Genomic DNA, 27,506 nt, shown 5'->3' with positions numbered 1-27,506 from the left:
GTGGCGTTATATGTCAGGGATGTGTATACCTGTGAAGAGATACAAGATTTAGAACCTCAAAGCCAAAGTGAGAGCATTTGGGTCAAAATTAAGGGAGAGAAGAATAACATAGATCTCATTGTGGGAGTTTACTATAGATCCCCAAGCCAAACGGAGGACATAGATGATGCCTTCCTGGAACAGATGGCCAAGCATGCAAAAGGAAGGGAGATAGTAGTAATGGGGGACTTCAATTACCCGGATATTTGTTGGATGTCAAACTCAGCCAAGAGCTTAAGGTCAAACAGATTCCTCACTGGCCTTGCAGACAACTTCATTGTCCAGAAAGTGGGAGAAGCAACAAGAGGAACATCCATTTTAGATCTGGTCCTAACCAATGTTGATGACCTGGTTAGTGGGGTAGAAGTGGAAGGATCATTAGGCGCGAGTGATCATGCTCTTCTGAAGTTTACTATACAGCGGAAAGGAGCAGCCAAGCATACTAGGACTCAATTTCTTGACTTTAAGAAAGCCGAATTCATAAAACTTAGGGAAGTGCTGGGTGAGATCCCATGGACAGTAATACTAAAAGGAAAGGGAGGTCATGATGGCTGGGAGTTTGTTCAGAGGGAGATAGTAAAAGCACAACGTCAGGCAATACCAATGAGACGGAAAATGGAAGGTGCTTAAAGAAGCCAGGGTGGCTATCTAAAGAACTTTTAACTGAGTTAAGATTAAAAAAGGATGTGTACAAAAAATGGAAAAGGGGGGAAACCACCAAAGAGGAATTCAAACAAATAGCCAGCACGTGTAGACACAAAGTCAGAAAAGCTAAAGCACAGAATGAACTCAGGCTTGCTAGAGAGGTTAAAAGCAACAAAAAAGGCTTTTATGGGTATGTTCGTAGCAAAAGGAAGAACAAAGAAACAGTGGGGTCACTCAGAGGAGAAGATGGTGAAATGCAAACAGGGGACACAGAAAGGGCTGAACTCCTCAATGCCTTCTTTGCCTCAGTCTTCTCCGATAAAGAAAACAATGCCCGACCTGAAGAATTTGGAGCAAATGATTCAGCAAAGGAAACACAGCCCAGAATAACTAAGGAGATAGTACAAGAATACTTGGCTAGTTTAGATGTATTCAAGTCTCCAGGGCCAGATGAACTGCATCCAAGAGTATTAAAAGAACTGGCAGATGTGATCTCAGAACCACTGGCAGTCATCTTTGAGAATTCCTGGAGAACAGGCGAAGTCCCGGCAGACTGGAGGAGGGCAAATGTTGTCCCTATTTTCAAAAAGGGGAAAAGAGAGGACCCAAATAATTACCGCCCAGTCAGTCTGACATCAATACCAGGGAAGATTCTGGAGCAGATCATTAAGCAAACAGTCTGTGAGCACCTAGAAAGGAATGCTGTGATTACCAATAGTCAGCATGGATTTCTGAAAAATAAGTCATGTCAGACTAACCTGATCTCGTTTTTTGACAGAATTACAAGCCTGGTAGATGAAGGGAACGCAGTGGATGTAGCCTACCTTGATTTCAGCAAGGCATTTGACAAGGTGCCCCATGATATTCTTGTAAAGAAGCTGGTAAAATGCGGTCTTGACTCTGCTAGCACTCAGTGGATTTGTAACTGGCTGACTGACCAAACCCAAAGGGTGCTCATCAATGGTTCCTCTTCATCCTGGAGAAGAGTGACTAGTGGGGTGCCACAGGGTTCTGTCTTGGGCCCGGTCTTATTCAACATCTTTATCAACGACTTGGATGATGGACTCAAGGGCATCCTGATCAAATTTGCAGATGACACCAACCTGGGAGGAGTGGCTAACACCCCAGAGGACAGGATCACACTTCAAAACGACCTTGACAAATTAGAGAACTGGGCCAAAACAAACAAGATGAATTTTAACAGGGAGAAATGTAAAGTATTGCACTTGGGGGGAAAAAATGAGAGGCACAAATACAAGATGGGTGACACCTGGCTTGAGAGCAGTACATGTGAAAAGGATCTAGGAGTCTTGGTTGACCACAAACTTGACATGAGCCAACAGTGTGACGCGGCAGCTAAAAAAGCCAATGCAATTCTGGGCTGCATCATAGAATCATAGAGTTGGAAGAGACCACAAGGGCCATCGAGTCCAACCCCCTGCCAAGCAGGAAACACCATCAGAGCACTCCTGACATATGGTTCTCAAGCCTCTGCTTAAAGACCTCCAAAGAAGGAGACTCCACCACACTCCTTGGCAGCAAATTCCACTGTCGAACAGCTCTTACTGTCAGGAAGTTCTTCCTAATGTTTAGGTGGAATCTTCTTTCTTGTAGTTTGGATCCATTGCTCCATGTCCGCTTCTCTGGAGCAGCAGAAAACAACCTTTCTCCCTCCTCTATGTGACATCCTTTTATATATTTGAACATGGCTATAATATATGCGCTGCTCCATGGGGTTATAAAGAGTCAGACACGACTAAACGACTAAACAACAATTATTTCTTATTAGTTTACTTGTTTTGCTTTTAATGGCTTCCTGTTAACAGATACTTAAACACTCAGCCTGCAAGCACTGGAAAAGGATGCTGTGATTAGAAAAACCCAACAAGGGTTTCTCAAAAACAAATCATGCCAGATGAATCTCATTTTTTTTTATAAGAGTTACAAGATTAGTGGATGAGGGGAAAGCTGTGGACGTAGTATATCGTGATTTGACCAAGGCTCTTGACAAAGTCCATTATATTATTGCAGAGAAGCTGGTAGAATGTGGGCTGGATAATGTAACTATTAGGTGGATTTGTATCTGGTTGACTGACCAAATCCAAAGAATTCTCCTTAATGGTTCCTCGTCATCTTGGGGGTGGAAATGACAAGTTGGGTGCTGCAGGGTTCTGCATATTCCCATTGTTGTTCAACATCTTTATAAATGATTTGGATGAAGGAATTGAGGGAATACTCATCTAATTTGCAGATGACCCCAAATTAGGAAGGGTAGCTAATGCAGAATAAAGAATCAGGATTCAAAATGCTCTTAACAGATTGGAGACCTAGCCCCAATGTAACAAAATGAAATTCAACAGGTTCTACACTTACAAATATAAGATGGGTGACATCTGGCTTGCCAGATCCATGAAAAGGATCTAGGGGTCTTAGTAGACAAGCTTAACATGAATCAACAGTGTGATGCAGCAGCAAATGCTATTCTAGGCTGCGGCATGAACAAAAGTATAGTGTCCAGATCTATAGAAGTAATCTTCCTGCTCTATTCTCTGCACAGTGCATATTATATTGTGATGCTGCCTCTTGCTTGCCTGGACAGAGGATAAGCAGAGGTGTGTGCATTGAACCATCTTGCTTTTGTGCGACTGCAACTCGCTGTAGAAAGGTCACATTCTTTGCTCTGCTTTCTTTTTTCACTCTGGTTGCCCACCACTGGAATAAGCACCCCAGAATGCTATCTGGAAGGGAATGAGGCCCTTGTTTTGACTTGAGGGAGGGGTGGTTCTGTACATTTGAATGATGAAAGCCCAAACAGCTCCAGATGTTGTTTCTTTAAAGTTAAATTTAGAACTTCAGAAGTGTGCTGCTGTTGCATCAGACCAAAGGACCACCAAAGGACCAGCATCCTGTCTCAGCAGCACCCAACCAGATGCTACTTAGACAAATAAGACAAACACAGAAAATGTCTGTACACAAAGCAAGATCCAGTTTTTAGCTGGTGGCAGGAAGTGCAAGGCTGGGCAGGAGATGCCTGTTCTTAAATAAGCTGTTTGTTTGTTTGTTGTTGTGTGTCTCCAGATAGCCACACCATAGGGAACCAAGAGGCATTTCATTGTCATCTTTGCTATCAGACAGAAGATGCGATTAAAAAGGGTACCTCCTCAAGGGCATTCTTAGCTTCATAGCTAACTTGCCAAATGCCTAATATCCCACAATAAGTAGTCAACTGACAGTATTAGGTCAGTGAACTCCTTGTTCCTCTCTTTGTGGGCCACCAGTTTGAGAAGTACTGAATGAAAGGCTGCTTTTACCCCAACACCTTAATGCCCACACTGGAACCAAAATTCTCCCTCTTTCATACTAGGGATGGCTGGATCTCTCAAGTTTAGTTTCCTTCAGTTCTTTCCAGTTTAGATCACCATATTTTTGCATTGTTCGCCATAAAATTCAACAGCATTTTTGTAAGCATTTCATCTAATAAGACACATTTTTGCAAACAGTTCCCCCTCTTATAAATGCATTTTTGCTTCAGGTTTTCAATCCCTGATCTAACCCAAGGCTTTTTGTGTTCTTAAAAGAGCTGAGTAGAAACACGGTACTGTGGTGCCTCGGGTTAAGTACTTTATTCGTTCCGAAGGTCCGTTCTTAACCTGAAGCACCACTTTAGCTAATGGGGCCTCCTGCTGCTGCTGTGCCACCGCCGTGTGATTTCTGTTCTCATCCTGAAGCAAAGTTCTTAACCCGAGGTACTATTTCTGGGTTAGCGGAGTCTGTAACCCGAAGCGTCTGTAACCTGAGGTACCACTGTACTACGGTCTTTCAATCCTTAATATTTCAGATTAGTAAATGCCTACCAAGCCTTGACTAATTTGCCTTCAGTTATATATGCATTTCCTTTTTTAAACAGACATTTTTTTCATCTGGGGCTCCAGGAATATTCCAACCCCCAAGCAGAACAGAACAGCCAAGCGAACGGAGGCGGCGGCGGCGGCTCGAGGGCGCATTCCAAGGGGACGCGCGTCTGGCGGGGCTCCGCGTGTCCATGTCGGGAGAGTCCTCTCGTCGGCGGCTGCGCTGCTCCGCCGGCCGGACCTCTGGGCCGCTGGCCCTCCCGCTCTTCCCCGCTTCGTCGTCCTGCCCTCCGGCGCCCTCGGGCGGGCGGGGCGGAGCCGGCTCCTCCCCGGGGGTGGTCCCGGGACTGGGAGGCCGCGCCGCGCACGCTCCAGAAGCGGAGGGGCCGCTGCTCGGAGCCCCGATCCGGGCGCGGGGATGGGGATGGTGCGGGCCGCGCGGAGCTGCTGGCTGCTGCTGCTGCTGCTGCTCTTCGGGGCGCTGCCTGCGCAGGCCGACCGGCCAGGTGAGTCCGGACCCCCTTCCCTTCCCCTCCTTCCGAGCGTCGGAGCTCTCCTTGGCCGGCGACCTCCCCGCCCCTCGGCGCGCGCCAGCCGGGGATCTCCGAGGAGCGAGAGCCAAGCCTCCCCCTCCCCGATCCTTCCCCGCGGATCCCCTGGGCAGAAGCGCCACCCTCTTCTCCCTCTTCCGCTCGGGAACCTTGGCAAGGAAGCCGGGATGCCTCACCCGCGCCCGCCTGTGGAGGGGACTCGCCGTCCTGGAGATCCTGCGGGCGCGCGCGCTTGGCACTCTAAGCAAGCCTTGGTCGGAGCAGCGCCTGGGGAACTTCTGTATAAGAGAGCAGGGAAATGTTTGGTCAATTATTGCGGGCAGGCAAAAGCTCTTTCTTTCTTTTAAGAATCCCTTCCAAGAAGGCATTCCGAAGCCATTTACAATCTAGTAAGTCATATATGAAACCGTTGTACAATTGAAAACAGTTAAAACAATTCAATATATAAAAACAATATAAATATACAAAGTTTAAAATAATATTGGGAGCATGCGCATCAAATTTGCAGATGACACCAAACTGGGAGGGGTAGCTAATGCTGCAAAAGACAGAATCAGAATTCAAAATTACCTTAACAGATTGGAGAACTGGACCCAAGCTAATAAAAATAATTTCAATAGGGACAAATGTCAGGTTCTGCACTTAGGTGGGAAGAACCAAATACACAAATATAAGATGGGGGACACCTGGCTTACTAACAGTACATGTGAAAAGGATCTAGGGGTCTTGGTGGACCACAAGCTGAACATGAGTCCACAGATGCAGCAGCAAAAAAAGCTAATGCTATTCTAGGCTGCATCAACAGAAGTCTAGTATCCAGATCAAGGGAAGTCGTATTACCACTTGGTCAAAACACACATGGAATACTGTGTCCAGTTCTGGGCACCACAATTTAAGAAGGATGTTGACAAGCTGGAAGGTGTGCAGAGCAGGACGAACAATATGATCCAGGGTTTGGAAACCAAGCCTTGTGAGGAACAGTTGAAGGAGCTGGAAATGTTTAGTCTGGAAAAGAGATTGAGAGGAGATAGGATAGCCATCTTCAAATATCTTAAGGGCTGTCACATGGAGGATTGAGTAAGCTTGTTTTCTCCTGTTCAAGAGCTAAGACCTGAACCAATGGCTTCAAGTTACAAGAAAGGAGATTCCAACTAAGCATTTGAAAAAAACTTTCTGACCATTAGAGTGGTTTGCCAGTGGGACAGTCTCCCACGGGGCGTGCAGTGAATTTTTTTGTAGGGGAACAGGGCCAGAGATGCCAGCTTGTGAGGGCAATGGGGTTGGGGTGCCGTCGTGACATTGTGATGTCTCATGTGAGCATTGTGCCTCCTTCCTTAAGCTGAGCAAAAGCTTCCCAGGCTTTGGGAAGGATTCACCAGAGATTAATACTTTAATACTCTAATTTACTGGAAACATGTTGGGGACCAATGTAGTCCCCCTAGTCACTGCTTGGTAGGTTGTGGACTCTCTTTCACTGGAGGCTTTTAAGCAGAGGTTGGTTATAAAATCTAGCTGAGATTCCTGCATTGCAGGAGGTTGTACTGGATGACCCCGAGATTTCTTCCAACTCTACATTTCTATGATTCTATAGTATTAAAAATCAGGAACACCTTAGAGGAGGTGATTCTCTGATGTGCAGTGCAAGGGAGTTCCAAGGAAGTGGACCAGTTCTAGAAGGAATCTTTGGATGGGCTCCACAGGATGCTATTGCAGTGGCTGGTTGGGGAGGTTGGGGTTGGACGTATTTCCCCCCGTATCTTGGTTCAAAGTTGTATCGGGACCCCTAACCATTAGGTCCAGTCGTGACCGACTCTGGGGTTGCGACGCTCATCTTGCTTTATTGGCCAAGGGAGCCGGCGTACAGCTTCCGGGTCATGTGGCCAGCATGACTAAGCCGCTTCTGGCGAACCAGAGCAGCATGCGGAATCGCCGTTTACCTTCCCGCCGGAGGGGTACCTATTTATCTACTTGCACTTTGACGTGCTTTCGAACTGCTAGGTTGGCAGGAGCAACGGGCGCTCACTCCGTCGTGGGGATTCAAACCACTGACCTTCTGATTGGCAAGTCCTAGGCTCTGTGGTTTAACCCACAGCGATATACCAAAAAAGGTATTCCTGAGCCCTGGTGGATCAGACCAAGTTCAGCACCCTATTTTCCAGAGTGGCTTGTCAGATGATTCGAGAAGTCCAGGAGCTCAGCTTGAATGCAGCCTTCCTCTTTGCTGTTATTCCGCAGCAATTGGTTCCAATAGGGAAGCTGCTGTTTCCGACTGGGGCTTATCCTCTTGACAGTGCCCTTTGTCCTTCTGGGGCTGCTTCCTGGGGGGCTCAAGCTGCTTGGAAGCTCTGCTGTTGAGATCACTTTGAAATGTATGGAAGGCACGCCAGTGCAGGGTAGAGTGTTCCCCTTGTATAGCATTTATTCAATAGAGTGTTAGGGCATATGAGAACTCAGTACTTGTTTTTATTTTATTTTTGCCCTTAACTTGCTTTTAACTCTTTATGATATTATTATTTGGTTTTATGTTTTTATAATGTTGTAACCTGCTGTGATATATCTTTATGATACAGCAGTATATAACTATTTTTTTCTATCAATCAATAAAATACACATGATAACAACCTGTGAAATGCTACATAGTTTGTGAGAGGGAGGGGATTGAGAGAGAGACCTGCCTATATAGTTGTTCATGGCAGAAGTGAGTTTTGATCTGGGGACTTCTAGTTTACAGCTCATTTTCTTGGTCGCCATTTTTTAATTATTTGCTGGTCATTTGACATGCCATGGCCATAGCTCAGGGACAGAGCATCTGCTTTGCATGCAGAAAGTTCCGTCTCCAATGGCATCTCCTGGTGGGGATGCCTGAAATCCTGGTCAGTGTGGACCAACAGTCTTACTTGGTATAAGGCAGCTTCCTGTGTTCCTGTGATGGGATAATAGCAGTTTGATTCTTCCACCACCTTCTTCCACCCCCCACCCCACAACTACAAAGCACGGGCTTTAAAATGGCATATATTACAGTTAAGTTCAGTGACTTTAACAACACTTTAAAGGTTTCCTTCCTTCCCTCCTTCTTTCATATCCCACATTTCTTCCACCATGAAACACCATGTTCTTCATGTGGTTCCCAGGGGCTATCCCATCCAGGCCCTTTAACCTGGAACCTCTTTATCTATTTTATTTATAAATACATTTTTATGCTACTTTGCTGGCCTAGCAAGAATTCCCAAAGCAATTTACATAAAATAACAAATCTTTAAATTCAGTGCTGAATGTAGCCCCCTCCCCATTTTGGCAGGGATAGACAAGGATCGGCTGACATATGGTAGCAAATTTTTAAGGTGCCAAATGCAGGCTCTGCTCCCAGAGGAAAAAACGTTAATGTCAGATGTCAGATACGAAGCAGGTGGGCAGGGCTGGGGAAGAACCATCTTGTGGTCCACATTAGGATCCCTGCTGGGTCTAACTGAGGTTCCTCACCCTTGTTTGAGGTGCTGTTTTCATGATTATAATATTGGAGGGAGGCCCACCCTATTTGTATAGGCAGTTTGTATAGGCAGGGTGCATTTTGGAATTTGAAGCTCCTGAACATAAGAAGAGTCCTGCTGGATCAGGCCCATGGGTTATCTAGTCCAGCTTCCTGTTCTCACAGTGGCCAACCAGATGTCTCTGATGGGAAACGCACGAGCAGGACCTGAGCGCAAGTGCCACCCTCTGCCCACCTGCGGCTCCCAGGAACTGGCATTGAGAAGGATGCTGCCTGCGACTGTGGAGAAGGAACCACGGATCCATAAACTTGTCTAATCCTCTTTTAAAGCCATCAAAATTGGTGGCCATCATTGCCTCTTGTGAGAGCAAGTTCCATAGTTTAACTGTAGCCTTATTGGAGTTCACTGATTGGGTCTGCGTTGCTCCGGGACAGGAGGAAGGAAGTCAAAATGACACCGAGTTGGTTCAAAGAAAGAGTTTATTCTGCTCTCCGGATAGCAGAAGGCACTTGCGTGATTAGTCCACAGCAAGTCCAAAGAAACGACAAGTTTCATGCAGTATTTATATCCTCCAGGCACCCTCTCCCTCCTTCCAACCACGTCAGCCTATGTATGCAGGTTGACATCACATATGTTCCTGCTCTGGTACTCTCAACCATAAAAGGGATTTCCTTCCTGCACTCCTGACCATAAAAGGATATTCCTGTTCCTACTCCTATCTTGGAGCAAAAGGTCACTACTTCCGAGAACATGCTCTGGCGTTAGTCCCAGACTTGGGTCTCCCTGTCATTTGTGGTCAGAACATAAGATATGTCTGTATCTGTTCTACTGGTAAAGTCAAGGCCAGTCTTGCTGTCAAACTGATAAGGGAGAGAGCTGTGTTCTTGTTTTGCATTTGCTCAACGGCTAAAGTTTATGCATTTTAGCTAAGGAGAAATGGGGATTTTGGTGCAGTTTAAAAATGCCTGCACAGTCAGTTTTGGGTTTGGGAAACCCATTCCTTCATTTCCTCCTCTTCTTTTGGACAGCCTTTCGGCTCGTCCCAAGGTACTGGCTGGTATTCTCGTGTCACTGCTATAATCTGGGGCCGAATCATTCGTGACATCATTTTACGCATCATATTTTGCAAGCATTGCATTAAGCAGTGTATACAGGAGCAGAAAAGAAGCAAGATTAGTCCATTAACATCATTACAAGTCCTCTAAGCCACCCAAGGTTTGGAAGCCACTCAGTCAACCAAGACATGTCCCATCCCTTCCTGGTTGGGACAGGAGCATGGGCTACTTTCTCTCTTTCTGTTGCCAGGTGTCGAATAGCTACACCATGGTCAGAAATGTTAAAGCCACAGGCTCCTTCTGTCAAATTTAATGCAGCCCAAAATCCGGCGGAACCCAAAATTGGGGCCGTAACTGAGGACTCATTCCAAGGCACAGGAGGGGTACTCCTCCCAAAGCATCTGTAGGTCACAGAGTGCGAGAGGTCCCGGGTGCAGACCGTGCAATTGGTTCGGTTTTGCAGAATAGGCTTCCATTTCTGCGTCTTGCGGGCACCCCATTCTCTCATTAGCCGCTGGGTTACCTTAAGTGGTGTGGGCGCAGTGATGGCCAGAAATAAGAAGATCACCATCCCGGCCAAAACTATGTCCCCCCTCAGCCCTACCTGCATCATTTGGGCACAGGGATATATATCTATTTCCTAATACCTTCCTTCTTCTAATACCTGGGGTACCTCCCACAAAGCAATATACAAAGCTACATATTCATTCAAGGGGAAAGAAAAGAAAATGTCCTCTTTTAGTCCACACTGGAATTTTCTCTTGCCGTGCGTAGAGATGCCAGTTTCCAGGGGTGGCACCAGCAGGGCGGTCGTCTGGTGGGCGCCGAGCCGATGCGGTGAGGAGAAGCATGAGGCGGTGTCTGTAGGGCACCGAGAGATGGTGAGTTGAAGGGGTTGGTGTAGATCAATCGTAGCAGTCCAATCTCATACTGCCTGGGGTTTGCTTCATCCTTCAAATCAGGCCTGCTGGAATATATGCAGTCAGGTGTTGGAGGCCCATCCTCTCCCATAGGTAACCAGGTTAAGAGTCTCAGTAATTCTCAGTTGCAACCGCGGGTGCATGGGCAGTATAAGTCAGCTGCTAGGCGCTTCATCATCTCTGCTTGGGATAGAAAAATAAGTTCCTTTCATGTCCACCAATGCTGGCACAGCATGAGGAGTGACGCACGTAGTTTCTTGTCCAAAGGTGAACCTGTCGGTTCTCTTTTAGTCAGTGGCAGCCGCCACTACTGCTCACATGCAGGGAGGCAAACCTTGTTCCATAGTGGTTAATTTTCCAGACAAATAGGCTATGGGTTGGTCATCAACAGGGTCTAACAATTACCTTGATAAAATTACCTTGATAAAAACATATTTCACCATGTGCAAATGGCTTTAGACACCTACTAGGTCCACAAATCACCATATAGCATATATTCAACACACACACAATACGACAATTTGAGCCCAACAAAGGACTGCTGGACATCCAAAGGGCCCCATTACCCCTTTAATGCCTTCTGTTTCTTCAGCCAATTCCCATCCCTGTACTCTGCTGCCCTCAGGACCAAAGGCCCACTTTATCGCTATATGATCTTATATACTGAAACACCCCTTTTTTACTGTCCTTTTGTCTACTTCACCTCCTTTTCTTAAGTCCATTCTAAATTATTCAATCCCAACATCATTCCCCCCTCTCATCCTCCCTCTCTCTCTCTTTTGGTGTGTGTGTGTGTGTGTGTGTGTGTGTGTGTGTGTGTGACACTGACACAAAGAGGAAGTACGTTAACAAGGTAACACAGGTGATGATCTGGCATCTGAAATCATTCACACAAATAGAAAGCTTAAAAGCACATACAAAACATGTACCAGATGCTGGCTCTCCTCAGGGATAAATGTGATTGTAGAATACACACACACAAATTGCAAGCAGAGATTAAATCACAAAAGAATGAGATCCTCTTGGAAGGTAGCATATTACCGTGATTATCCTACCTTTGCCTTTTAAGATATGCTTCTGTTTTAAATTCTTTCTGCAGAATATTTACTGCGAAAGGGTGTTCTGTTGGGCTGCATTTGAAAGTTGATTGACCTTTTGAATAAACTGTAGGACAGTCCTTCCCAGTTTTCCCTATCAAGGGAAGTAATAGTGCCACTGTATTCTGCTCTGGTCAGACCTCACCTGGAGTACTGTGTCCAGTTCTGGGCACCACAATTCAAGAAGGACACTGACACACTGGAACGTGTCCAGAGGAGGGCAACCAAAATGGTCAAAGGCCTGGAAACGATGCCTTATGAGGAACGGCTAAGGGAGCTGGGCATGTTTAGCCTGGAGAAGAGGAGGTTAAGGGGTGATATGATAGCCATGTTCAAATATATAAAAGGTTGTCACATAGAGGAGGGAGAAAGGTTGCTTTCTGCTGCTCCAGAGAAGCGGACACGGAGCAATGGAGCCAAACTACAAGAAAGAAGATTCCACCTAAACATTAGGAAGAACTTCCTGACAGTAAGAGCTGTTCGACAGTGGAATTTGCTGCCAAGGAGTGTGGTGGAGTCTCCTACTTTGGAGGTCTTTAAGCAGAGGCTTGACAACCATATGTCAGGAGTGCTCTGATGGTGTTTCCTGCTTGGCAGGGGGTTGGACTCGATGGCCCTTGTGGTCTCTTCCAACTCTATGATTCTATGATTCTATGATTATCTATTATTTATCTGCAAATGATTTAATCTTGATATACATATTCACGTACTTAATTGACTTGGGACAGTGGTTCAGTTAGAATTATGGTACAACAATAAGTTAAGTGCTACCTGCTGTATGGCTGAATTTTCTTATACGAAAACATATGATGACAGTCAGAAAGGGTATTCCTATTAAACAGGAGGAATAAGCAACTCATGCTGACTAAATATAAACTCATTTCTGCATCTGTATATTACACACAGAAGGAGACAGAGTGCAACTGAACTCTTTAACACCAACTTTTTTCTTTTTTCCCCATATATATTTAATTCAATCCTATGTAGAGCAGATTGGGGGGGGGGTTTGAGAGAGCAGGTACCAAGACACCGTTTAGGGGAAAGGTTCCTGCTTGTTCCTTTTCATAATGTGAAACTATATATCTGACCTAGAGCACTAGGAACATTTTAGGGAACACCACCATGTCGGAGAAGGCTACGAAAGCATATGACATTAGCAGCCCTGATAAGAAGAAGTGCCTGATAACTTCCATATTTGAAACCACAAAGAAGGGCACAAACCACTAACGAATGAACACAGACAGTGGGGCCTCTTGCTTGGTGTGTGTTATTTGCGTTATGAATTAAGGTCCCAGTTTCCCAATACACACATTTGCTATTCAAAGCAGCATTTCTTTTCCTTCAAAGGAACCGAACATAAGGTAACTTTGTTCAATATTGCCTTTCACCCAAGAGAAACCTAGGAGGAATCACCTTATCAATAAGCATTGGGGTATTTTGTCTATCAACATCTTGATTCTGCTGTTACTAATGCATTTGACACCTTTTGATTCTGGCAAGTACCCTGAGTATATGTGTGTCTCAGAGAAGGAAAATTTCAAAGCATTGGACACTTTCCACAGCCTAATGTGAACAGGGAAATAAAAGTTATTTTGCCTAAGACCTCTCCTGGCATGTACACTTAGAAATCAAAAAGGCCCACCTCAATTTTCAATTAATAGATATCCAAGGAGTATCTTTCATGGGAGGGACATACTAAAAAGAGCACAAACAATATTCCAGGTCCCTACTCTTGCTGTTAATTTATGGATGGTTAGCTGTCCAGCCAGCCAAAAAGAGGGCTGCTCCATAATATATTATATTCTTAATTCTTAATTCAGAATTCATTAAAAGCTGGTTTTTACTCATGAAAACCTCAACCAATAATCTGAGTGCATTTTAACAGCACATGCAAGACTTTGACTAAGTGTGCCGCTGGTCACACACAGCCTTTATGCAATTCAGCTTTTACTATATTTAGTAAACTCTCTCTCTCAATAATAGCATTTTAATATATTAATTTCATTAATACTAATCAGCATAAACACTCTCACCTTCTTTTCTACTTCCCTCTACCTTCTCCAGCCCAGACCACTACTTCACCTTCTGCATACAATTGTTCATCCCTTTTACAAATAAAAATTATACGCATTTCAAAAATATATCAGAAGAAAGGTAGTGCAAAAATCAATTTTGGTATCAAATAGTGTGCTATTCCTTATTTTAAACTGAGCTGAGATTTATAATAAAATCTAACTTGCACGCCCCTTTAAGTTTTAAAACACAGGTCTGCAAGTATTGCAAATTCCCTTTTGCTGCTACCTGCAAGATGTAAAGGTGTGTCAAATTTACAGAACCACCTCTATGATAACAAAAGAGGCCATATGATTAAATGACACAGGTACTCTTGCTCTAGGGGGTTGGCCTGCTATGCAATATTTGGTAACTTGTAATTTTCCTGAGTGTTCTCTGGCCCCATTTTAACCTGGTTTCCAGACTCCACCAAGGGCTGCATAGCGTCTTTGTTTCTGTGTTAAACACAGACACTGCAAGGGGGATGATTTACTGCTTTGTCCCCGTAACCCTCTCACTTCTCTTTTCATCTGTCTGAACATGGGATGGGGGGGCTAAAACCCCATCCCTTTTGACAACACTACCTTTTCCCATACATTTGTACATTTTTACTTTTGATCAACATTTAACAAGCGGTTTCTAAATCCACCAGGGTACCTTATGCAACAGAGTCAATAAGAAACAATCTTATTAACAAAAACATCTTAATATACCAAGTAGCTCAAAGCACAGTGAATTGATGACATTCAAATTCTGAAACCAGTACATGATTTTATTAGTAATTGAAACCTTCCTACCTTTATCATGAAAATATAAAATTTGACCTCATTAGCAACTCATGTCACTTTTAATGTTAAAGACCAAATAATACTTTTTAATATATATATACTTGTACTCTGCAAGATTCTAGGTGTTTTAAGGTCTGTTTCCCAACCCCCTAAGATGCAGCACAGTAGATGTGGCAGAATTGAGAACCCCTTCATGCAGGGTTCTATTCCTGGCGCCTCTGCAGAGCACATATCTTTTTTTTTTCCCCGGACCCCACATGTTGCCAATATAATACAAGCCAACTGGACGCACCTATGCTGGTCACTGCCAGAATACAGAAAGGAGCTTAAAGGGGTTTTTTTCAACTGTAGCTTGACATTTCCAATTGTCCAAAAAGAACAAACACTGCAAGGGGGTTGGTTTACTTTTTCTTTTTTTTCTTTTCTTTCCCTTAACCTCTGGGACACTCCGTCCACCTAACGTTGTTTCCCACTCAGTCACCTTTCTCCGTGTCCTGTCAGTGGCCTAGACGGACTCGTGTCGCTAGGAACCGCACCTTACAAGGACCACACTTCGCTTCGTCAGTGGCTCTGAGCCCCAACGTCTCATCCACTCAAAACATTCACTGGAGTGTCCCCATACACAAATAAATACACATACATACAAACCCCCATACACATACAACCCCCCTGCACCTCCCCAATACCCTTTACCCATAAACTTCCCAAAGCCGGTGGCACTTTTTACTGCTCTTCTACCGGCAAACCAGTGGCACACTACTGCTCTCTACTGGTTGAACCCAGCGGCACCCTACTGCTCCTACTGGGCGGGGCTGATCAAACCCCTGACTCCCACAAAACAAGCTGTGGAGCCTACCTTTCCCCTGGGTACCCTTCTCCCGTGCAGCTGCTGTCTGTCTTCCGTCTCTGCTGCGTCTCCACTCAGGTACGGCGTGGGGGCTCCCCCTAGAAATGGCAGGGTGCGTGCTTGGAGCCACCAACGCCGACCCAGCTGTTTGCTTAGCAGTGACGTCTCGGTCCTTCGTCCTGTCCTCGGAGAACACGGATTCCCGGCCAAAGCACCAAGAAATGTAGCCTTATTGGAGTTCACTGATTGGGTCTGCGTTGCTCCGGGACAGGAGGAAGGAAGTCAAAATGACACCGAGTTGGTTCAAAGAAAGAGTTTATTCTGCTCTCCGGATAGCAGAAGGCACTTGCGTGATTAGTCCACAGCAAGTCCAAAGAAATGACAAGTTTCATGCAGTATTTATATCCTCCAGGCACCCTCTCCCTCCTTCCAACCACGTCAGCCTATGTATGCAGGTTGACATCACATATGTTCCTGCTCTGGTACTCTCAACCATAAAAGGGATTTCCAGCTCTACCTCTCTTTTAAATCAGAACCAGTGAAGGTGGTGAAGGTCCTGTATGAGTGTCTGGAGGCGGTTGGAGGATGGATGGCGGCTAACAGACTGAGGTTGAATCCTGACAAGACAGAAGTACTGTTTTTGGGGGACAGGAGGCGGGCAGGTGTGGAGGATTCCCTGGTCCTGAATGGGGTAACTGTGCCCCTGAAGGACCAGGTGCGCAGCCTGGGAGTCATTTTGGACTCACAGCTGTCCATGGAGGCACAGGTCAAATCTGTGTCCAGGGCAGCTGTTTACCAGCTCCATCTGGTACGTAGGCTGAGACCCTATCTGCCTGCGGACTGTCTCGCCAGAGTGGTGCATGCTCTGGTTATCTCCCGCTTGGACTACTGCAATGCACTCTACGTGGGGCTACCTTTGAAGGTGACTCGGAAACTACAACTAATCCAGAATGCGGCAGCTAGACTGGTGACTGGGGGCGGCCGCCGAGACCATATAACACCGGTCTTGAAAGACCTACATTGGCTCCCAGTACGTTTCCAAGCACAATTCAAAGTGTTGGTGCTGACCTTTAAAGCCCTAAACGGCCTCGGTCCAGTATACCTGAAGGAGCGTCTCCACCCGCATCATTCTGCCCGGACGCTGAGGTCCAGCGCTGAGGGCCTTCTGGCGGTTCCCTCATTGCGAGAAGCAAAGCTACAGGGAACCAGGCAGAGGGCCTTCTCGGTAGTGGTGCCCGCCCTGTGGAACGCCCTTCCAGCAGATGTCAAAGCGATAAACAACTACCTGACATTCAGAAGACATCTTAAGGCAGCCCTGTTCAGGGAAGTTTTTAACGTGTGATATCTTATTGTATTTTTGGTTTTTATGGAAGCCGCCCAGAGTGGCTGGGGAGGCCCAGCCAGATGGGCAGGGTATAAATAATAAATTATTATTATTATTTCCTTCCTGCACTCCTGACCATAAAAGGATATTCCTGTTCCTACTCCTATCTTGGAGCAAAAGGTCACTACTTCCGAGAACATGCTCTGGCGTTAGTCCCAGACTTGGGTCTCCCCGTCATTTGTGGTCAGAACATAAGATATGTCTGTATCTGTTCTACTGGTAAAGTCAAGGCCAGTCTTGCCGTCAAACTAATAAGGGAGAGAGCTGTGTTCTTGTTTTGCATTTGCTCAACGGCTAAAGTTTATGCATTTTAGCTAAGGAGAAATGGGGATTTTGGTGCAGTTTAAAAATGCCTGCACAGTCAGTTTTGGGTTTGGGAAACCCATTCCTTCATAACCATGAGCTGTGTGAAGAAGGGCTGCCTTTTGTCTGTCCTGAAAGTTCAGTTCTCCATATTTCAACACCATTTTGTGATTTGTTTATTTTTTAAAACTCATAAAAATTCACCAACATTTTACTCTGAATTTCTCTTAATAGAGAAATTATATGCAATTCTTCTTAACACACACTTTTTTGATTAGCAGTTTTCTCTAATATAATGTATTTTTCATGTTATTTTAATGAATATATGCATTTTTATGCACACCTACCCTAAAATATGTATTTTTGTATGTATTCTTTTGGTTCCAAAATTTCGAGAAGTGCAGCTTTTAGAGGATAGCTGTGTTTCAGTTTGTGCATTATTCTGGAAAGTCCGAGTTAGGTAGGTTTGCCTTTAAATGTAAACTAAATTGATTGCCCCTATTCCTATTCATAGTATAGAACAGGAAGTAGGAAAAGCTCTCATGCCAGCATCTCCTAAATAGACTTGTAATTGCTTAGATGTTTGGACAAATTAAGGACAGAGGAAGTACACATCAAAAACAAAGAGGATGCCTAAAACCAAAACACAAACAGATTCAATTAATCTGTTTAGTGAGTTCAGACTTCTTAGATGGGTTTCCTGATCATAGAATGTGCAGTAAGAGCCCTTTTGAGATGATCAGTCTATAACAGGGGTCCTCAAACTACAGTCCGCAGACCACATCTGGCCCACCAGGGTCCTGAACCTGGCCCGCCCAGGCAGAGCCATCGCCGTCGCCTTATTCCACATGGAAGGAGGTGCAGGATCACCGTTGCCCCATTTCTCCATTACAAGCTCTGAAACGCGCTTGAAACCAGGGTAACCTCTGAGGCCCTTGCTCATGAACAAACAGGGCGGGCGTTGATCTGATCTGGCTGTGTCGCAGCGCCCCTACCTTGGCAGCCGCCTCTGCCACTTGCGGGTCTCCTCGGAGGAGGAGGCGCCATGCCGAAAGCCCCACAGAGCAGTGTCGTGTGCTGGCCACCATTGCTCGCCAGCCTGCCTTGTTTTGTAGAGTGGGGTGGGTGCTGCTTCTCTTCCTTCTGTTCCGGGCCCCAATCCTCCCAGGGGTTCAATCTGGAGGCAGCAGCTACATATTTTATTATTATTTTCCAAAACATTTCCCCCCCAGCTCTGTTGAGTCGAGTTCTTTTGCGCCACCTCCCCTTCGGCTGCTTTCGTTTTTCCAGGTTGGGAGTGTTTGGGGAAAGAGAGCAGGGGATCCCAGGTGACGGGGGGGGGGTCAGCTTTCTTCTCCCCCCCTCGAGCTTTAACTCTCTCCCCCTCTCCCCTTCAGAATGTGGTCCCGCTCGCTCTCAGCGATGCTTCCAAGCCCCCTCCCACACTTCCTCTGGGGGAAACTCGGCTCCTTTTCCTGTACTTATGTCTCCCTGGCTGGATCTCTCTCCCCTTGGAGCCAGTCAGGGCAAGGCTGCCGTTTCCCCACCCCCTTTTCCCGTGCCTTTTCTTCCTGAGGTGGCAACAGTAGCAGCAGCAGCCCTCCAGCCTCCCTCCCTCCGCTGGTTTGTTCCGTGGGAAGGAAGGAGAAAAAGGTGAGCCCCGCCCCGCCCTCCTTCTCGCTTCCCTTTCTTTGGGAATTGGGAAATAGGAGGAGAGAACAGATCGTGCATGTCCGCACTTTGAGTGCTCCAGGCGAAGTGAGCTTTGGCTGGATCCAGCTGCCACACTCTCCAGATGTCCTCAGCCTCCTACCCTTTTGCCCTAAGCAAGTTTCCAAACATTGTTCCACCTAGCTCAGTATCGCCTACACTGATTGGCAGCAGTTTCAGATAAGGATCTTTTTGTGCACTGCAAATAAAATATGTGCAGTGTGCATAGGAATTTGTTAAAAAAAAATTCAAACTATAGTCCGGCCCCCAACAGTGTCTGAGGGACAGTGAACTGGCCCCCTGTTTAAAAAGTTTGGGGACCCCTGGTCTATAAGGACGGGGGGGGCGTCTATGATATATTTATGGAGGAATAATAAGAGAATGTAATTTACAATTATCCAAAGAGCAGCTTGACCTGCACAACATATTTATTTCACTACCCAAGGGAAGGACAGAGTCCCCCGCTTCCCCCTACAGAGGCAATTGAATTTTGCTGTTGCTTTTTGACTCTCTTTTTGAATCTCTCTGCCTTTTAAACCTCTGCCTTTCTTCTCTGATTCAGTTGCTGAGGAAGCCTGGCATTTTTGCCAGGGAACCCCTGGAAACTGCAGGAGGTTTTGTAAGGTGTTGTAGGGTACAAACTCTGTTCACGTGTGGCAGTCGTTGGGCCTTCTCTAGTCACCATTGGCTGGGAGGATAAGCCTGGGTGACCTTCTCCTTGACAGAGCCTCAATCCTAGAACCCTGTCTCCATCTCGAGACGGAACAAAGGCCAAAGTTATTAAAGTCAAGGCAGGAACTGTTTTTGTTAAGAGCAGCACCTTTTCTGCCCCCACTACCTGGTAGGCCGGTATCAATCCTGCACTTTGGCATAAGCCTTCCCAGGCCCTGCTTCGCTCTTCGATAACATCTCTTTACCTCAGGGGGTGTCCAGAGAGTTCTGAGTTGGGGGGGGGGGCGACTGAGTGTTTGGGGAACTGTGATCCCTCCCAGACACCCAGAGTGCCTTAGCTCTTTCCGGTTCATCATTGGGCAGCATAGCTGGTGCACTAATGCCAATGTCCCATACTGCCTATGCAGCCTGTGCTATCTGCTTCTCAATGGTAGCACAATGGCCTCCTGTGTGCGCTCCTGCCATTTGCACATGGCCAGAAAAGAAGGCAAACTAGGACATGCGCATGGCATTGGGCAACTTCAAACCAGCCCCCATCTCCCTGGGTTCTTTAAGCGAACATGGACTGAACAGCCCATCTAATATAGGATGCCTTCAAATGGAAACCAGACCTTTGTAAAGCAGAACACATGGCCACCCTGTGATCCTGGGACATGTCTTCCTGGAGAGGTCAGAAAGTGGAGACTCCTGGGCCACAGCTGCTGTTCACATGAGTGCATTTTTGCTAACCAAAAAGCAAAAAAGGTCTGGAGGGTTGGTATTTGTAGCAGCATGTTCTGGCACTAGGGCTTATTTTAGGAACAGGAATTTGGTCCTTCAGCCGCCAGCCCCCTCATCCTTTTGCAATATCCATCCAGGAAAGCTAGTTTTTGTGAGAGACCAGGCTGAGAAGTACTGCTCTGATGAGGAATGGTGGGAGCCTCCCCCTCCCCCTGCTCCTGACCGGGATCCTGAAGCTGCCCAGGAGCAGTGGAACAGTATAGATTTAGAACATTGGTTTGCAGAGGCACATAGTTCTGAAGACGAACTGGGGGGTGAACAGCTAGGAGAAGAAGAACTGGGAGAGAGGGAGTCAACCGACTCGGCAGCCCAGAAAGCAAAGTGGTTGCAAGATCGGGTTGCATGGCGCAGAAGTGACTAGGGGGGAAGTGGGTGGAATCCTTAATTGGGAACACCACCATTCCGAAAATGGTTGCTTTGTTCTTTTGCTGTGATCATTAAAGGCCAAAGGTGGGAAGCCTGACAGTCTTTGACCAGAGTCTTACAGTCTTGGTTGAAGGCCAAATGTCAGTGCTGGTTTTTGTAACCTGGACTTATCCTTTCAGCTGCCTGAGAGCCATGCTAGAAATATTTGTCTGCTACCTGTGTTTGCTGAGCCACAGTTTGGCCATCCACACCCCAAGGCAGTCTTCATCAAGATGTTCTCCAGATGTTTTGGACTACATCTGCCTTCCTCCTTGACTGTTGAGCATGCTGACTGGGACTGATGGGAGATAATTGTGTGGGATCACGCAAGACTAATTTATATGTGCTGACACAGAAGGTAAAACAAAAACAAAAAACAGTGTCTAGTTGGAAATAATTATTTAAGTTCAGTATAAGTTTGGAATAATGCATAATCATAGAATCATAGAATCATAGAGTTGGAAGACACCACAAGGGCCATCGAGTCCAACCCCCTGCCAAGCAGGAAACACCATCAGAGCACTCCTGACATATGGTTGTCAAGCCTCTGCTTAAAGACCTCCAAAGAAGGAGACTCCACCACACGCCTTGGCAGCAAATTCCACTGTCGAACAGCTCTTACTGTCAGGAAGTTCTTCCTAATGTTTAGGTGGAATCTTCTTTCTTGTAGTTTGGAACCATTGCTCCGTGTCCGCTTCTCTGGAGCAGCAGAAGACAACCTTTCTCCCTCCTCTATGTGACATCCTTTTATATATTTGAACATGGCTATCATATCACCCCTTAACCTCCTCTTCTCCAGGCTAAACATGCCCGGCTCCCTTAGCCGTTCCTCATAAGGCATCGTTTCCAGGCCTAATCATATAGAATAGAATAGATATTTATTTATTACGGCCATAGGCCCATACAGCTAAAAACAAGACATAAATAACAGCTTGTGCACGTGGGAAAAAACAGCCGCTAAAACATCACTATAACAATAAAATACTGTAAGATGGAATGACATACTGCGCCTTAATTAGCTTGTAGTGCTCCTTGGCAGCGCTTTTGGGTAAGGACAGCGACCAGAAACCTAGCCACTTTCAGGGTCGTATGGATATCCTTATCCTGCAGGATTTGGGCAAGGTGGAATTTTGGTGGGGTACCCTCTAGCTTCTGTATGATTGATCCCAACAAATTTGCCTGTGGCACATTAAACAAGGGGCAAGTGAACATAATGTGCTGAAGCGACTCCGGCGTCTCCTTATCACATTCGCACATGGCGGAGGCTTGTCCCTTTGAGAATCTATGTCTCATGACATTGGAGGGGAAAACGTTAAACCTCGCTTTGGTGAAGGCCAGCCTATGGGCAACAGACGAAAGGGAGGAGAGGTATGATGGAACGCAGTAAGTTAAAGTGATACCAATGTTCTGGGGCGAACAAACACCTCCCCCCAGCGTATAGTTTTGCTGTAAATCGATGTCGTCCAGTCTTTGGCGGATCAGTCTTCGAGCAGTGATTTGATCTAGTTTTAGGGAATCTAAGGGAGAGATTCCGTAACTCAGGAGTTTGGCATGAATTCTACTAGACCAAAGGCTGGAGAATTCATCTCGCCATAAGCATTGGACAAGGTAATGGTCTGGTAATCTGTGCCACAATGATAACCAATAATTGAAGACTTGGGGGACTTCCGGGTTGGCGCGAACAGCTAATGGCGGATTCCCTCCGAGCTCCGGAGGGAATCGGCTCCGCTAGGGACGGGTCCTGCCGCGACGGCGACGCGGGGACCCTCAAAAACCTCAGGCGCGGATGCCTGAGGACCTGGTGACTCGGTGGGCACCTTAAGCGCCCTCCCCGATTCACGAAGAGCCTTTTTAAAGGCTACGGAGAGGATACGGAGAGTGGCGTGGTGCTGAGAGTAAACCGCTACCCCAGCGGAGCGGAGCCGTGTGCCATGGCTGAAGAGCGCTGACTTGCTTCCTTGAAAATTTGGACTGAAAGAATTACCCGTGAGTAAAACGGATTGGGACTTTAAAAATTCTTCCCTGAATTGGAGACGACCGGGGGGTGTGCTAAAAGGAAGTCCGCACCCCCCCCTGCAGACGATCTAAGCAACGACATAAGAGCTAAGCTGGAGAGCCTACCCTTGGTGGGGTGAGTTAAAAAGGACACTAACTTTCAAGATTTAGTTAAAGGAAATTTTGTGCTGGAGAGTGGAGTTTTGGAGACCCTCTTTATGTTTTGAACAACCCCCCCTCCCGGGCTCGGGAACGTCCTGCCTTTATGCCTGTGTAAGAGCTGCGGAGTTTGACAGCTGTCAAAGCTGTCAAACGGGCAGTTTAAAGCGGAAAAATCACTATTTAAGATCCCTCTGGATTAAGACGAGTTATAATTGAGTTAAAATTGTTGGAAACAAAGTAACAATAACAAGCTAAAGGACTGTTGGAGAAAAGACTAATAAGTAACCAGATTCCCTCTAGGGGGAATTCTGTGAAACTACAATGGATACAATGGCTGTGGATGGAAAGTTACTAGTGGAAATCGAAAGGATGTTTCAATTGGTGGGAACCTTACAAGAGCAGAGCTTAGCCATGAATAAACAACTTAACATTATGACCTTGGGAACAGGCAACTCTGCTGTTTGTATTGAGGACCTGAATGAGAAAGAATCCACAGCTGAATGGGAAACAATGTCTACAGAGGTGGAAGAGACTAAACAAGAAAAAGAGAAAGTAACCTTGGGAAGCAACAATCAAAAGCTGACATCTGTGGAACACAAGCAAGGAGACTCTGGGAACACATCTACCACAAGTCTGCGAAAGATGCAGAAGAAGAAGGAGGAGGTTCTGGGACAATATGTACAGGAACTTAAAATAAAGAAATATGATTGGGGCCTCCTTTTGGATTTTGACTTTGAGGATACAGGCTTTGTGGAAGTACTCCAGCAGTTGCTTCCAAATCTCCTTGTGGAAAGAGAATATGTTTTGATGGTGAAAGATCTTTTTCCAGACTCGACGACGGACATAAAGGACAACCAGCGAGACCGGCGGAGAGGGACTGAAAGGGACTTGAAAGCCTCGGACGTGAGGAACCCAGGCTGAGAATCTTGACTTTGGATTTTTATTGGGAAGGGACAAAAACCGGGGATGGGAGGGAGGGAAGAGGAGATTCTTAAAAACTCTTAAGACTTTCATGTTTGGTTAATGTGACTTTTATTCAAGACAAGATGAAAAATCGATGGAGGAGAACTTGGGTCCAACTTAGGAAAACCAATTTTTTTATTAGAAAAGAGGCAACAAAATGAATAAGATGGTTAAGAGGAGAAATACCAACTTGCTGATATAATCTTGGGAATTGGGATGCACGAGGGGGGGTGGGGGGAAGTCAGGGAACAAGGTTATGAGAAGAGGATCTGCTGAATCTATACATGTTTGTGTCTTGTGTTATTGTTGTGTTTGTATTGTCTTTTTAAAAGCGGAAAACCCAATAAAAATTTTAAAAAAAATAATAATAATTGAAGACTTGCTTCCACAGGCAGGTTTCTAGGGATGCGATCTTCAATTCTAATTGCATGGCTGCGTTGCTTACGCACAGGGGGAGCATTAGGAGCCGACGTAGGAATTGGTTTTGCAGAGTCTCAAGAGGAGTAAGATCTGTCATCACGGCCCAGAGCGGGGCAGCATAAGCAAGCACGGGAACCACTTTTGCCTTGAACACCTTTAGGGCCGAGGGAACATGCAAAGCTCCATCCGAAAAGAAAAATCGGAGGAGCGCATATGACAGAGTTTTGGCCTTGTTAAGTAGGTGTTGAATTTGTGCTTTCCACCCCAGATTGTATTGAAAAATAACTCCTAGGTATTGAAATTTTAGGACTTGCTCTATTTTTGCTCCACCAAGCTTCCATTCGTATAATCTCCGACTTCTGGCGAAAATCAGGATCTTAGATTTAGCATGGTTGATGGTTAATTGGTTGAGTTGACAATACGTGGCAAAGATCTTCAGAGCTCTGGTTAGTCCAACACGTGTATAAGATAGAATTACTGCGTCGTCCGCGTATAGAAGGAGTGGACAGCGGTAATCCGCTTGTCTAGGCGCGTGTGTACTTGGAGATGAGTTGACTAGGGGTGCTCGCATGTCGCTGATGAATAGGTTGAATAGGCAGGGAGCCAATATACATCCTTGGCGCACTCCCTTGTTTATTGGTATCGAATTTGTGAGGTCGCCCGCAGGAGTAAGTCTCACTCTGGCAAGGGTACCTTCGTGGAGCTGGCTTATAAGCCATAAGAGTCTTCTATCAATGCCCTGTTTCGCAAGTTTCTCCCAAAGAATATTTCTAGGAACGCTGTCAAAGGCTGCCTTTAGATCTAGGAAGGCAGCACAAAGGTAGCCGCGGGGGGGAGACGAGTACTTCCGTGCCAGATGGTAAAGGACTATCGCATGATTGGTTGTAGAACGTTTAGGCCTAATCATATATAAACACCTGAGGCATAGGATTGTTTTTGAAAAATAAAATGAAAGGCCGTGGAAATCTCTTAATTTGATCCTGCTTAATTTGATACACTGTTAAATAACAGAGCTGGAAGTCCAGAATTTTTTTAAATAACAGCTGACAAACCGCCAGGTATGTGGCATGTTCCAACAAAATCTTCACCAGGAACTAGATTTAAAGGGAGTCTCAGTTAGCAGTCTGTCTGTATAAATTGTCCATGTGTTGTTGACTTGTGATTAAAATGATTCCACTCCTACTGGGCACAAGTGGGACCTGTACTGATTGCAGAGCCATGAGTGCCCGGGGCAATGGATGCAAAATCATCATCATTCCCTTTGCTTCTCTCTGCCAACAATTCTGCATTGGCTTTGGGTGTCTGTTCCCAGAGAACAGTTACCTGTGGCAAACACAAGCTTTAACCCTTGCACTTCAGCTGATGGGTGGCAGTTAAATGCTGTTCCGTTTGGCTGTGTGACCTGTTTCCTGCAGGCAATTGGTGTGCACAGCCAAGGAAAGCCTGTAAAACACACTTCCCAAAGCTTGGGGGGGGGGCAGGAGAAGGAATGGTGCTTTGGCAGTCTTCTGATTGGTGCCTCCCAAAGTGCCGAGCACAGACGTAGCAATGTCCCTTGTGCCCGCTGGGTTGAAATAGAAATTAGCTTTGACACAAATAAACTTCAGCATGAATGAACTTGGAATGCTGAATTTCCTTGGCAAACCACACTCCTTAAAAGGGGAAAAGGTTCTTACTCTTACCAAATATTAAAATTAAATATCTGAAGAAGCTTATACCCAGAACAAACTTTGTTGGCCTCTAAGGTGCTACTGTACAATTTTTTTATTCTCTTTGACTGCGGCAGTGTAGGTAGGGCCATGTTGCTCTATAGCCTCACGGTGCTGAGTGGGACAGCAGTGAGCGATGCCACCCCACTCATGCTCCCCTCGCCATAGCTGGTGAGCCACAGGTTCCCTGTCCGTCCTGCAGGACATTAAAGGTAAGAATAAGGGACTGGCATTGTAGGTATAACATACGAATCCCAGGGCTGAGGGACAAGTTTTGACTACATCTTTCACAGAACTGCATGACACTGCTTCCACATTAACCATGGGGGTAGGAATGGCCCTCCAGATTTATGTTGAAACATAGTAAACTGCTTTAAAAAACTTTTTGTATACTTCAGTATATACTTATGTATATACTTCAATCAAGCAGTATATGAAACAGTTTCTGAAATAAATAGTTAACCGTGACCTCTCTGCCAATTTAGATACAGTGACTGAACTGGAGGCCCCTCGACTGACTTCAGGTCCAGTGTTGGACCATTTCGATCGGATACTCCCTACTGATGTGGATAGATTCCTCCAAGTTGGTAGGCCCACCACCTGCCTCCTTGATCCGTGCCCATCTTGGCTGATTAGGGAGTGTCCAGATGTTGCGCGGACCCCCCTGGTTGAAATTATCAATTTGTCCCTTGACACGGGGACATTCCCAGGGGAACTGAAGGAAGCAGTGGTGCGTCCACTCTTAAAGAAAGCTTCATTAGATCCCTTAGACCTATCCAATTACCGCCCAGTTTCAAATCTTCCATACCTGGGTAAGGTAATTGAGAGAGCGGTTGCTGAACAGCTTGGTAGGTTTCTGGAGGAAACATCGGCATTAGATCCATTTCAGTCCGGTTTCCGTCCTGGTTTTGGGACGGAGACGGCTCTGGTTGCCCTAACAGATGATATCCGTAGACAACTGGATCGAGGCGGGTCAGGACTGCTGATCCTTTTAGATTTGTCAGCAGCCTTTGACATGGTCGATCATGATCTTCTGGACCATCGCCTTGCAGACGTGGGGATACAGGGCATAGCCCGTAACTGGTTGTGCTCTTTTATCTCTGGTCGGGGACAGAGGGTGGCACTAGGGAGGGAAATGTCGTCACGCCACTCCTTGGTGTGTGGAGTGCCGCAGGGCGCAATTCTCTCCCCAATGCTTTTTAACATCTTTATGCGCCCCCTTGCCCAGATTATCCGGAGCTTTGGGCTGGGCTGTCATCAATATGCTGATGACACTCAGCTCTATCTACTGATGGATGGCCACACCAACTCGGCCCCTTACACACTGACCAGATGCTTGGAAGCTGTGGCTGGATGGTTTCGTGGGAGCCGATTAAAACTAAATCCTTCGAAGACAGAGGTCCTATGGCTAGGTCGGGATAGCATGGGGATGAGGGACCAACTCCCTTCTCTTGCGGGGGCCCAATTAGTGCCATTGCCTTCCGTTAAGAGTTTGGGTGTAGTCCTTGACGCCTCCCTTTCCATGGAGGCGCAAGTCACAGCAACAGCCAAGGCGACATTTTTCCACCTTCGCCGCATCAAGCAGTTGGTCCCTTACCTTTCCCGCCCCGACCTGGCCACAGTGATCCATGCGACAGTCATCTCCAGGCTTGACTACTGTAACTCGCTCT

The 27,506-nt window shown here is 46.2% G+C and overlaps 1 protein-coding gene across 2 annotated transcripts in view; it reads left to right on the top strand.

Moving 5' to 3' along the window:
- The first annotated feature begins 4,885 nt into the window (after nucleotides 1-4,885).
- Nucleotides 4,886-27,506, top strand: part of ADAM9 (ADAM metallopeptidase domain 9) — a 111,929-nt gene continuing 89,308 nt past the window's right edge. For both annotated transcript variants that reach the window (XM_081171386.1, XM_081171385.1), the window contains exon 1: nucleotides 4,886-5,041. In XM_081171386.1, the coding sequence (XP_081027512.1) occupies nucleotides 4,954-5,041 (88 nt within the window). In that variant the 5' untranslated portion in view covers nucleotides 4,886-4,953. The remainder of the gene's footprint in view (nucleotides 5,042-27,506) is intronic.

Source organism: Podarcis bocagei, assembly GCF_964188305.1.
Source record: "Podarcis bocagei genome assembly, chromosome: 15".
Taxonomy (NCBI): domain Eukaryota; kingdom Metazoa; phylum Chordata; class Lepidosauria; order Squamata; family Lacertidae; genus Podarcis; species Podarcis bocagei.
The sequence above is the reverse complement of the archived record's forward strand: the minus strand, read 5'-3'. Positions and strand labels throughout refer to the sequence as shown.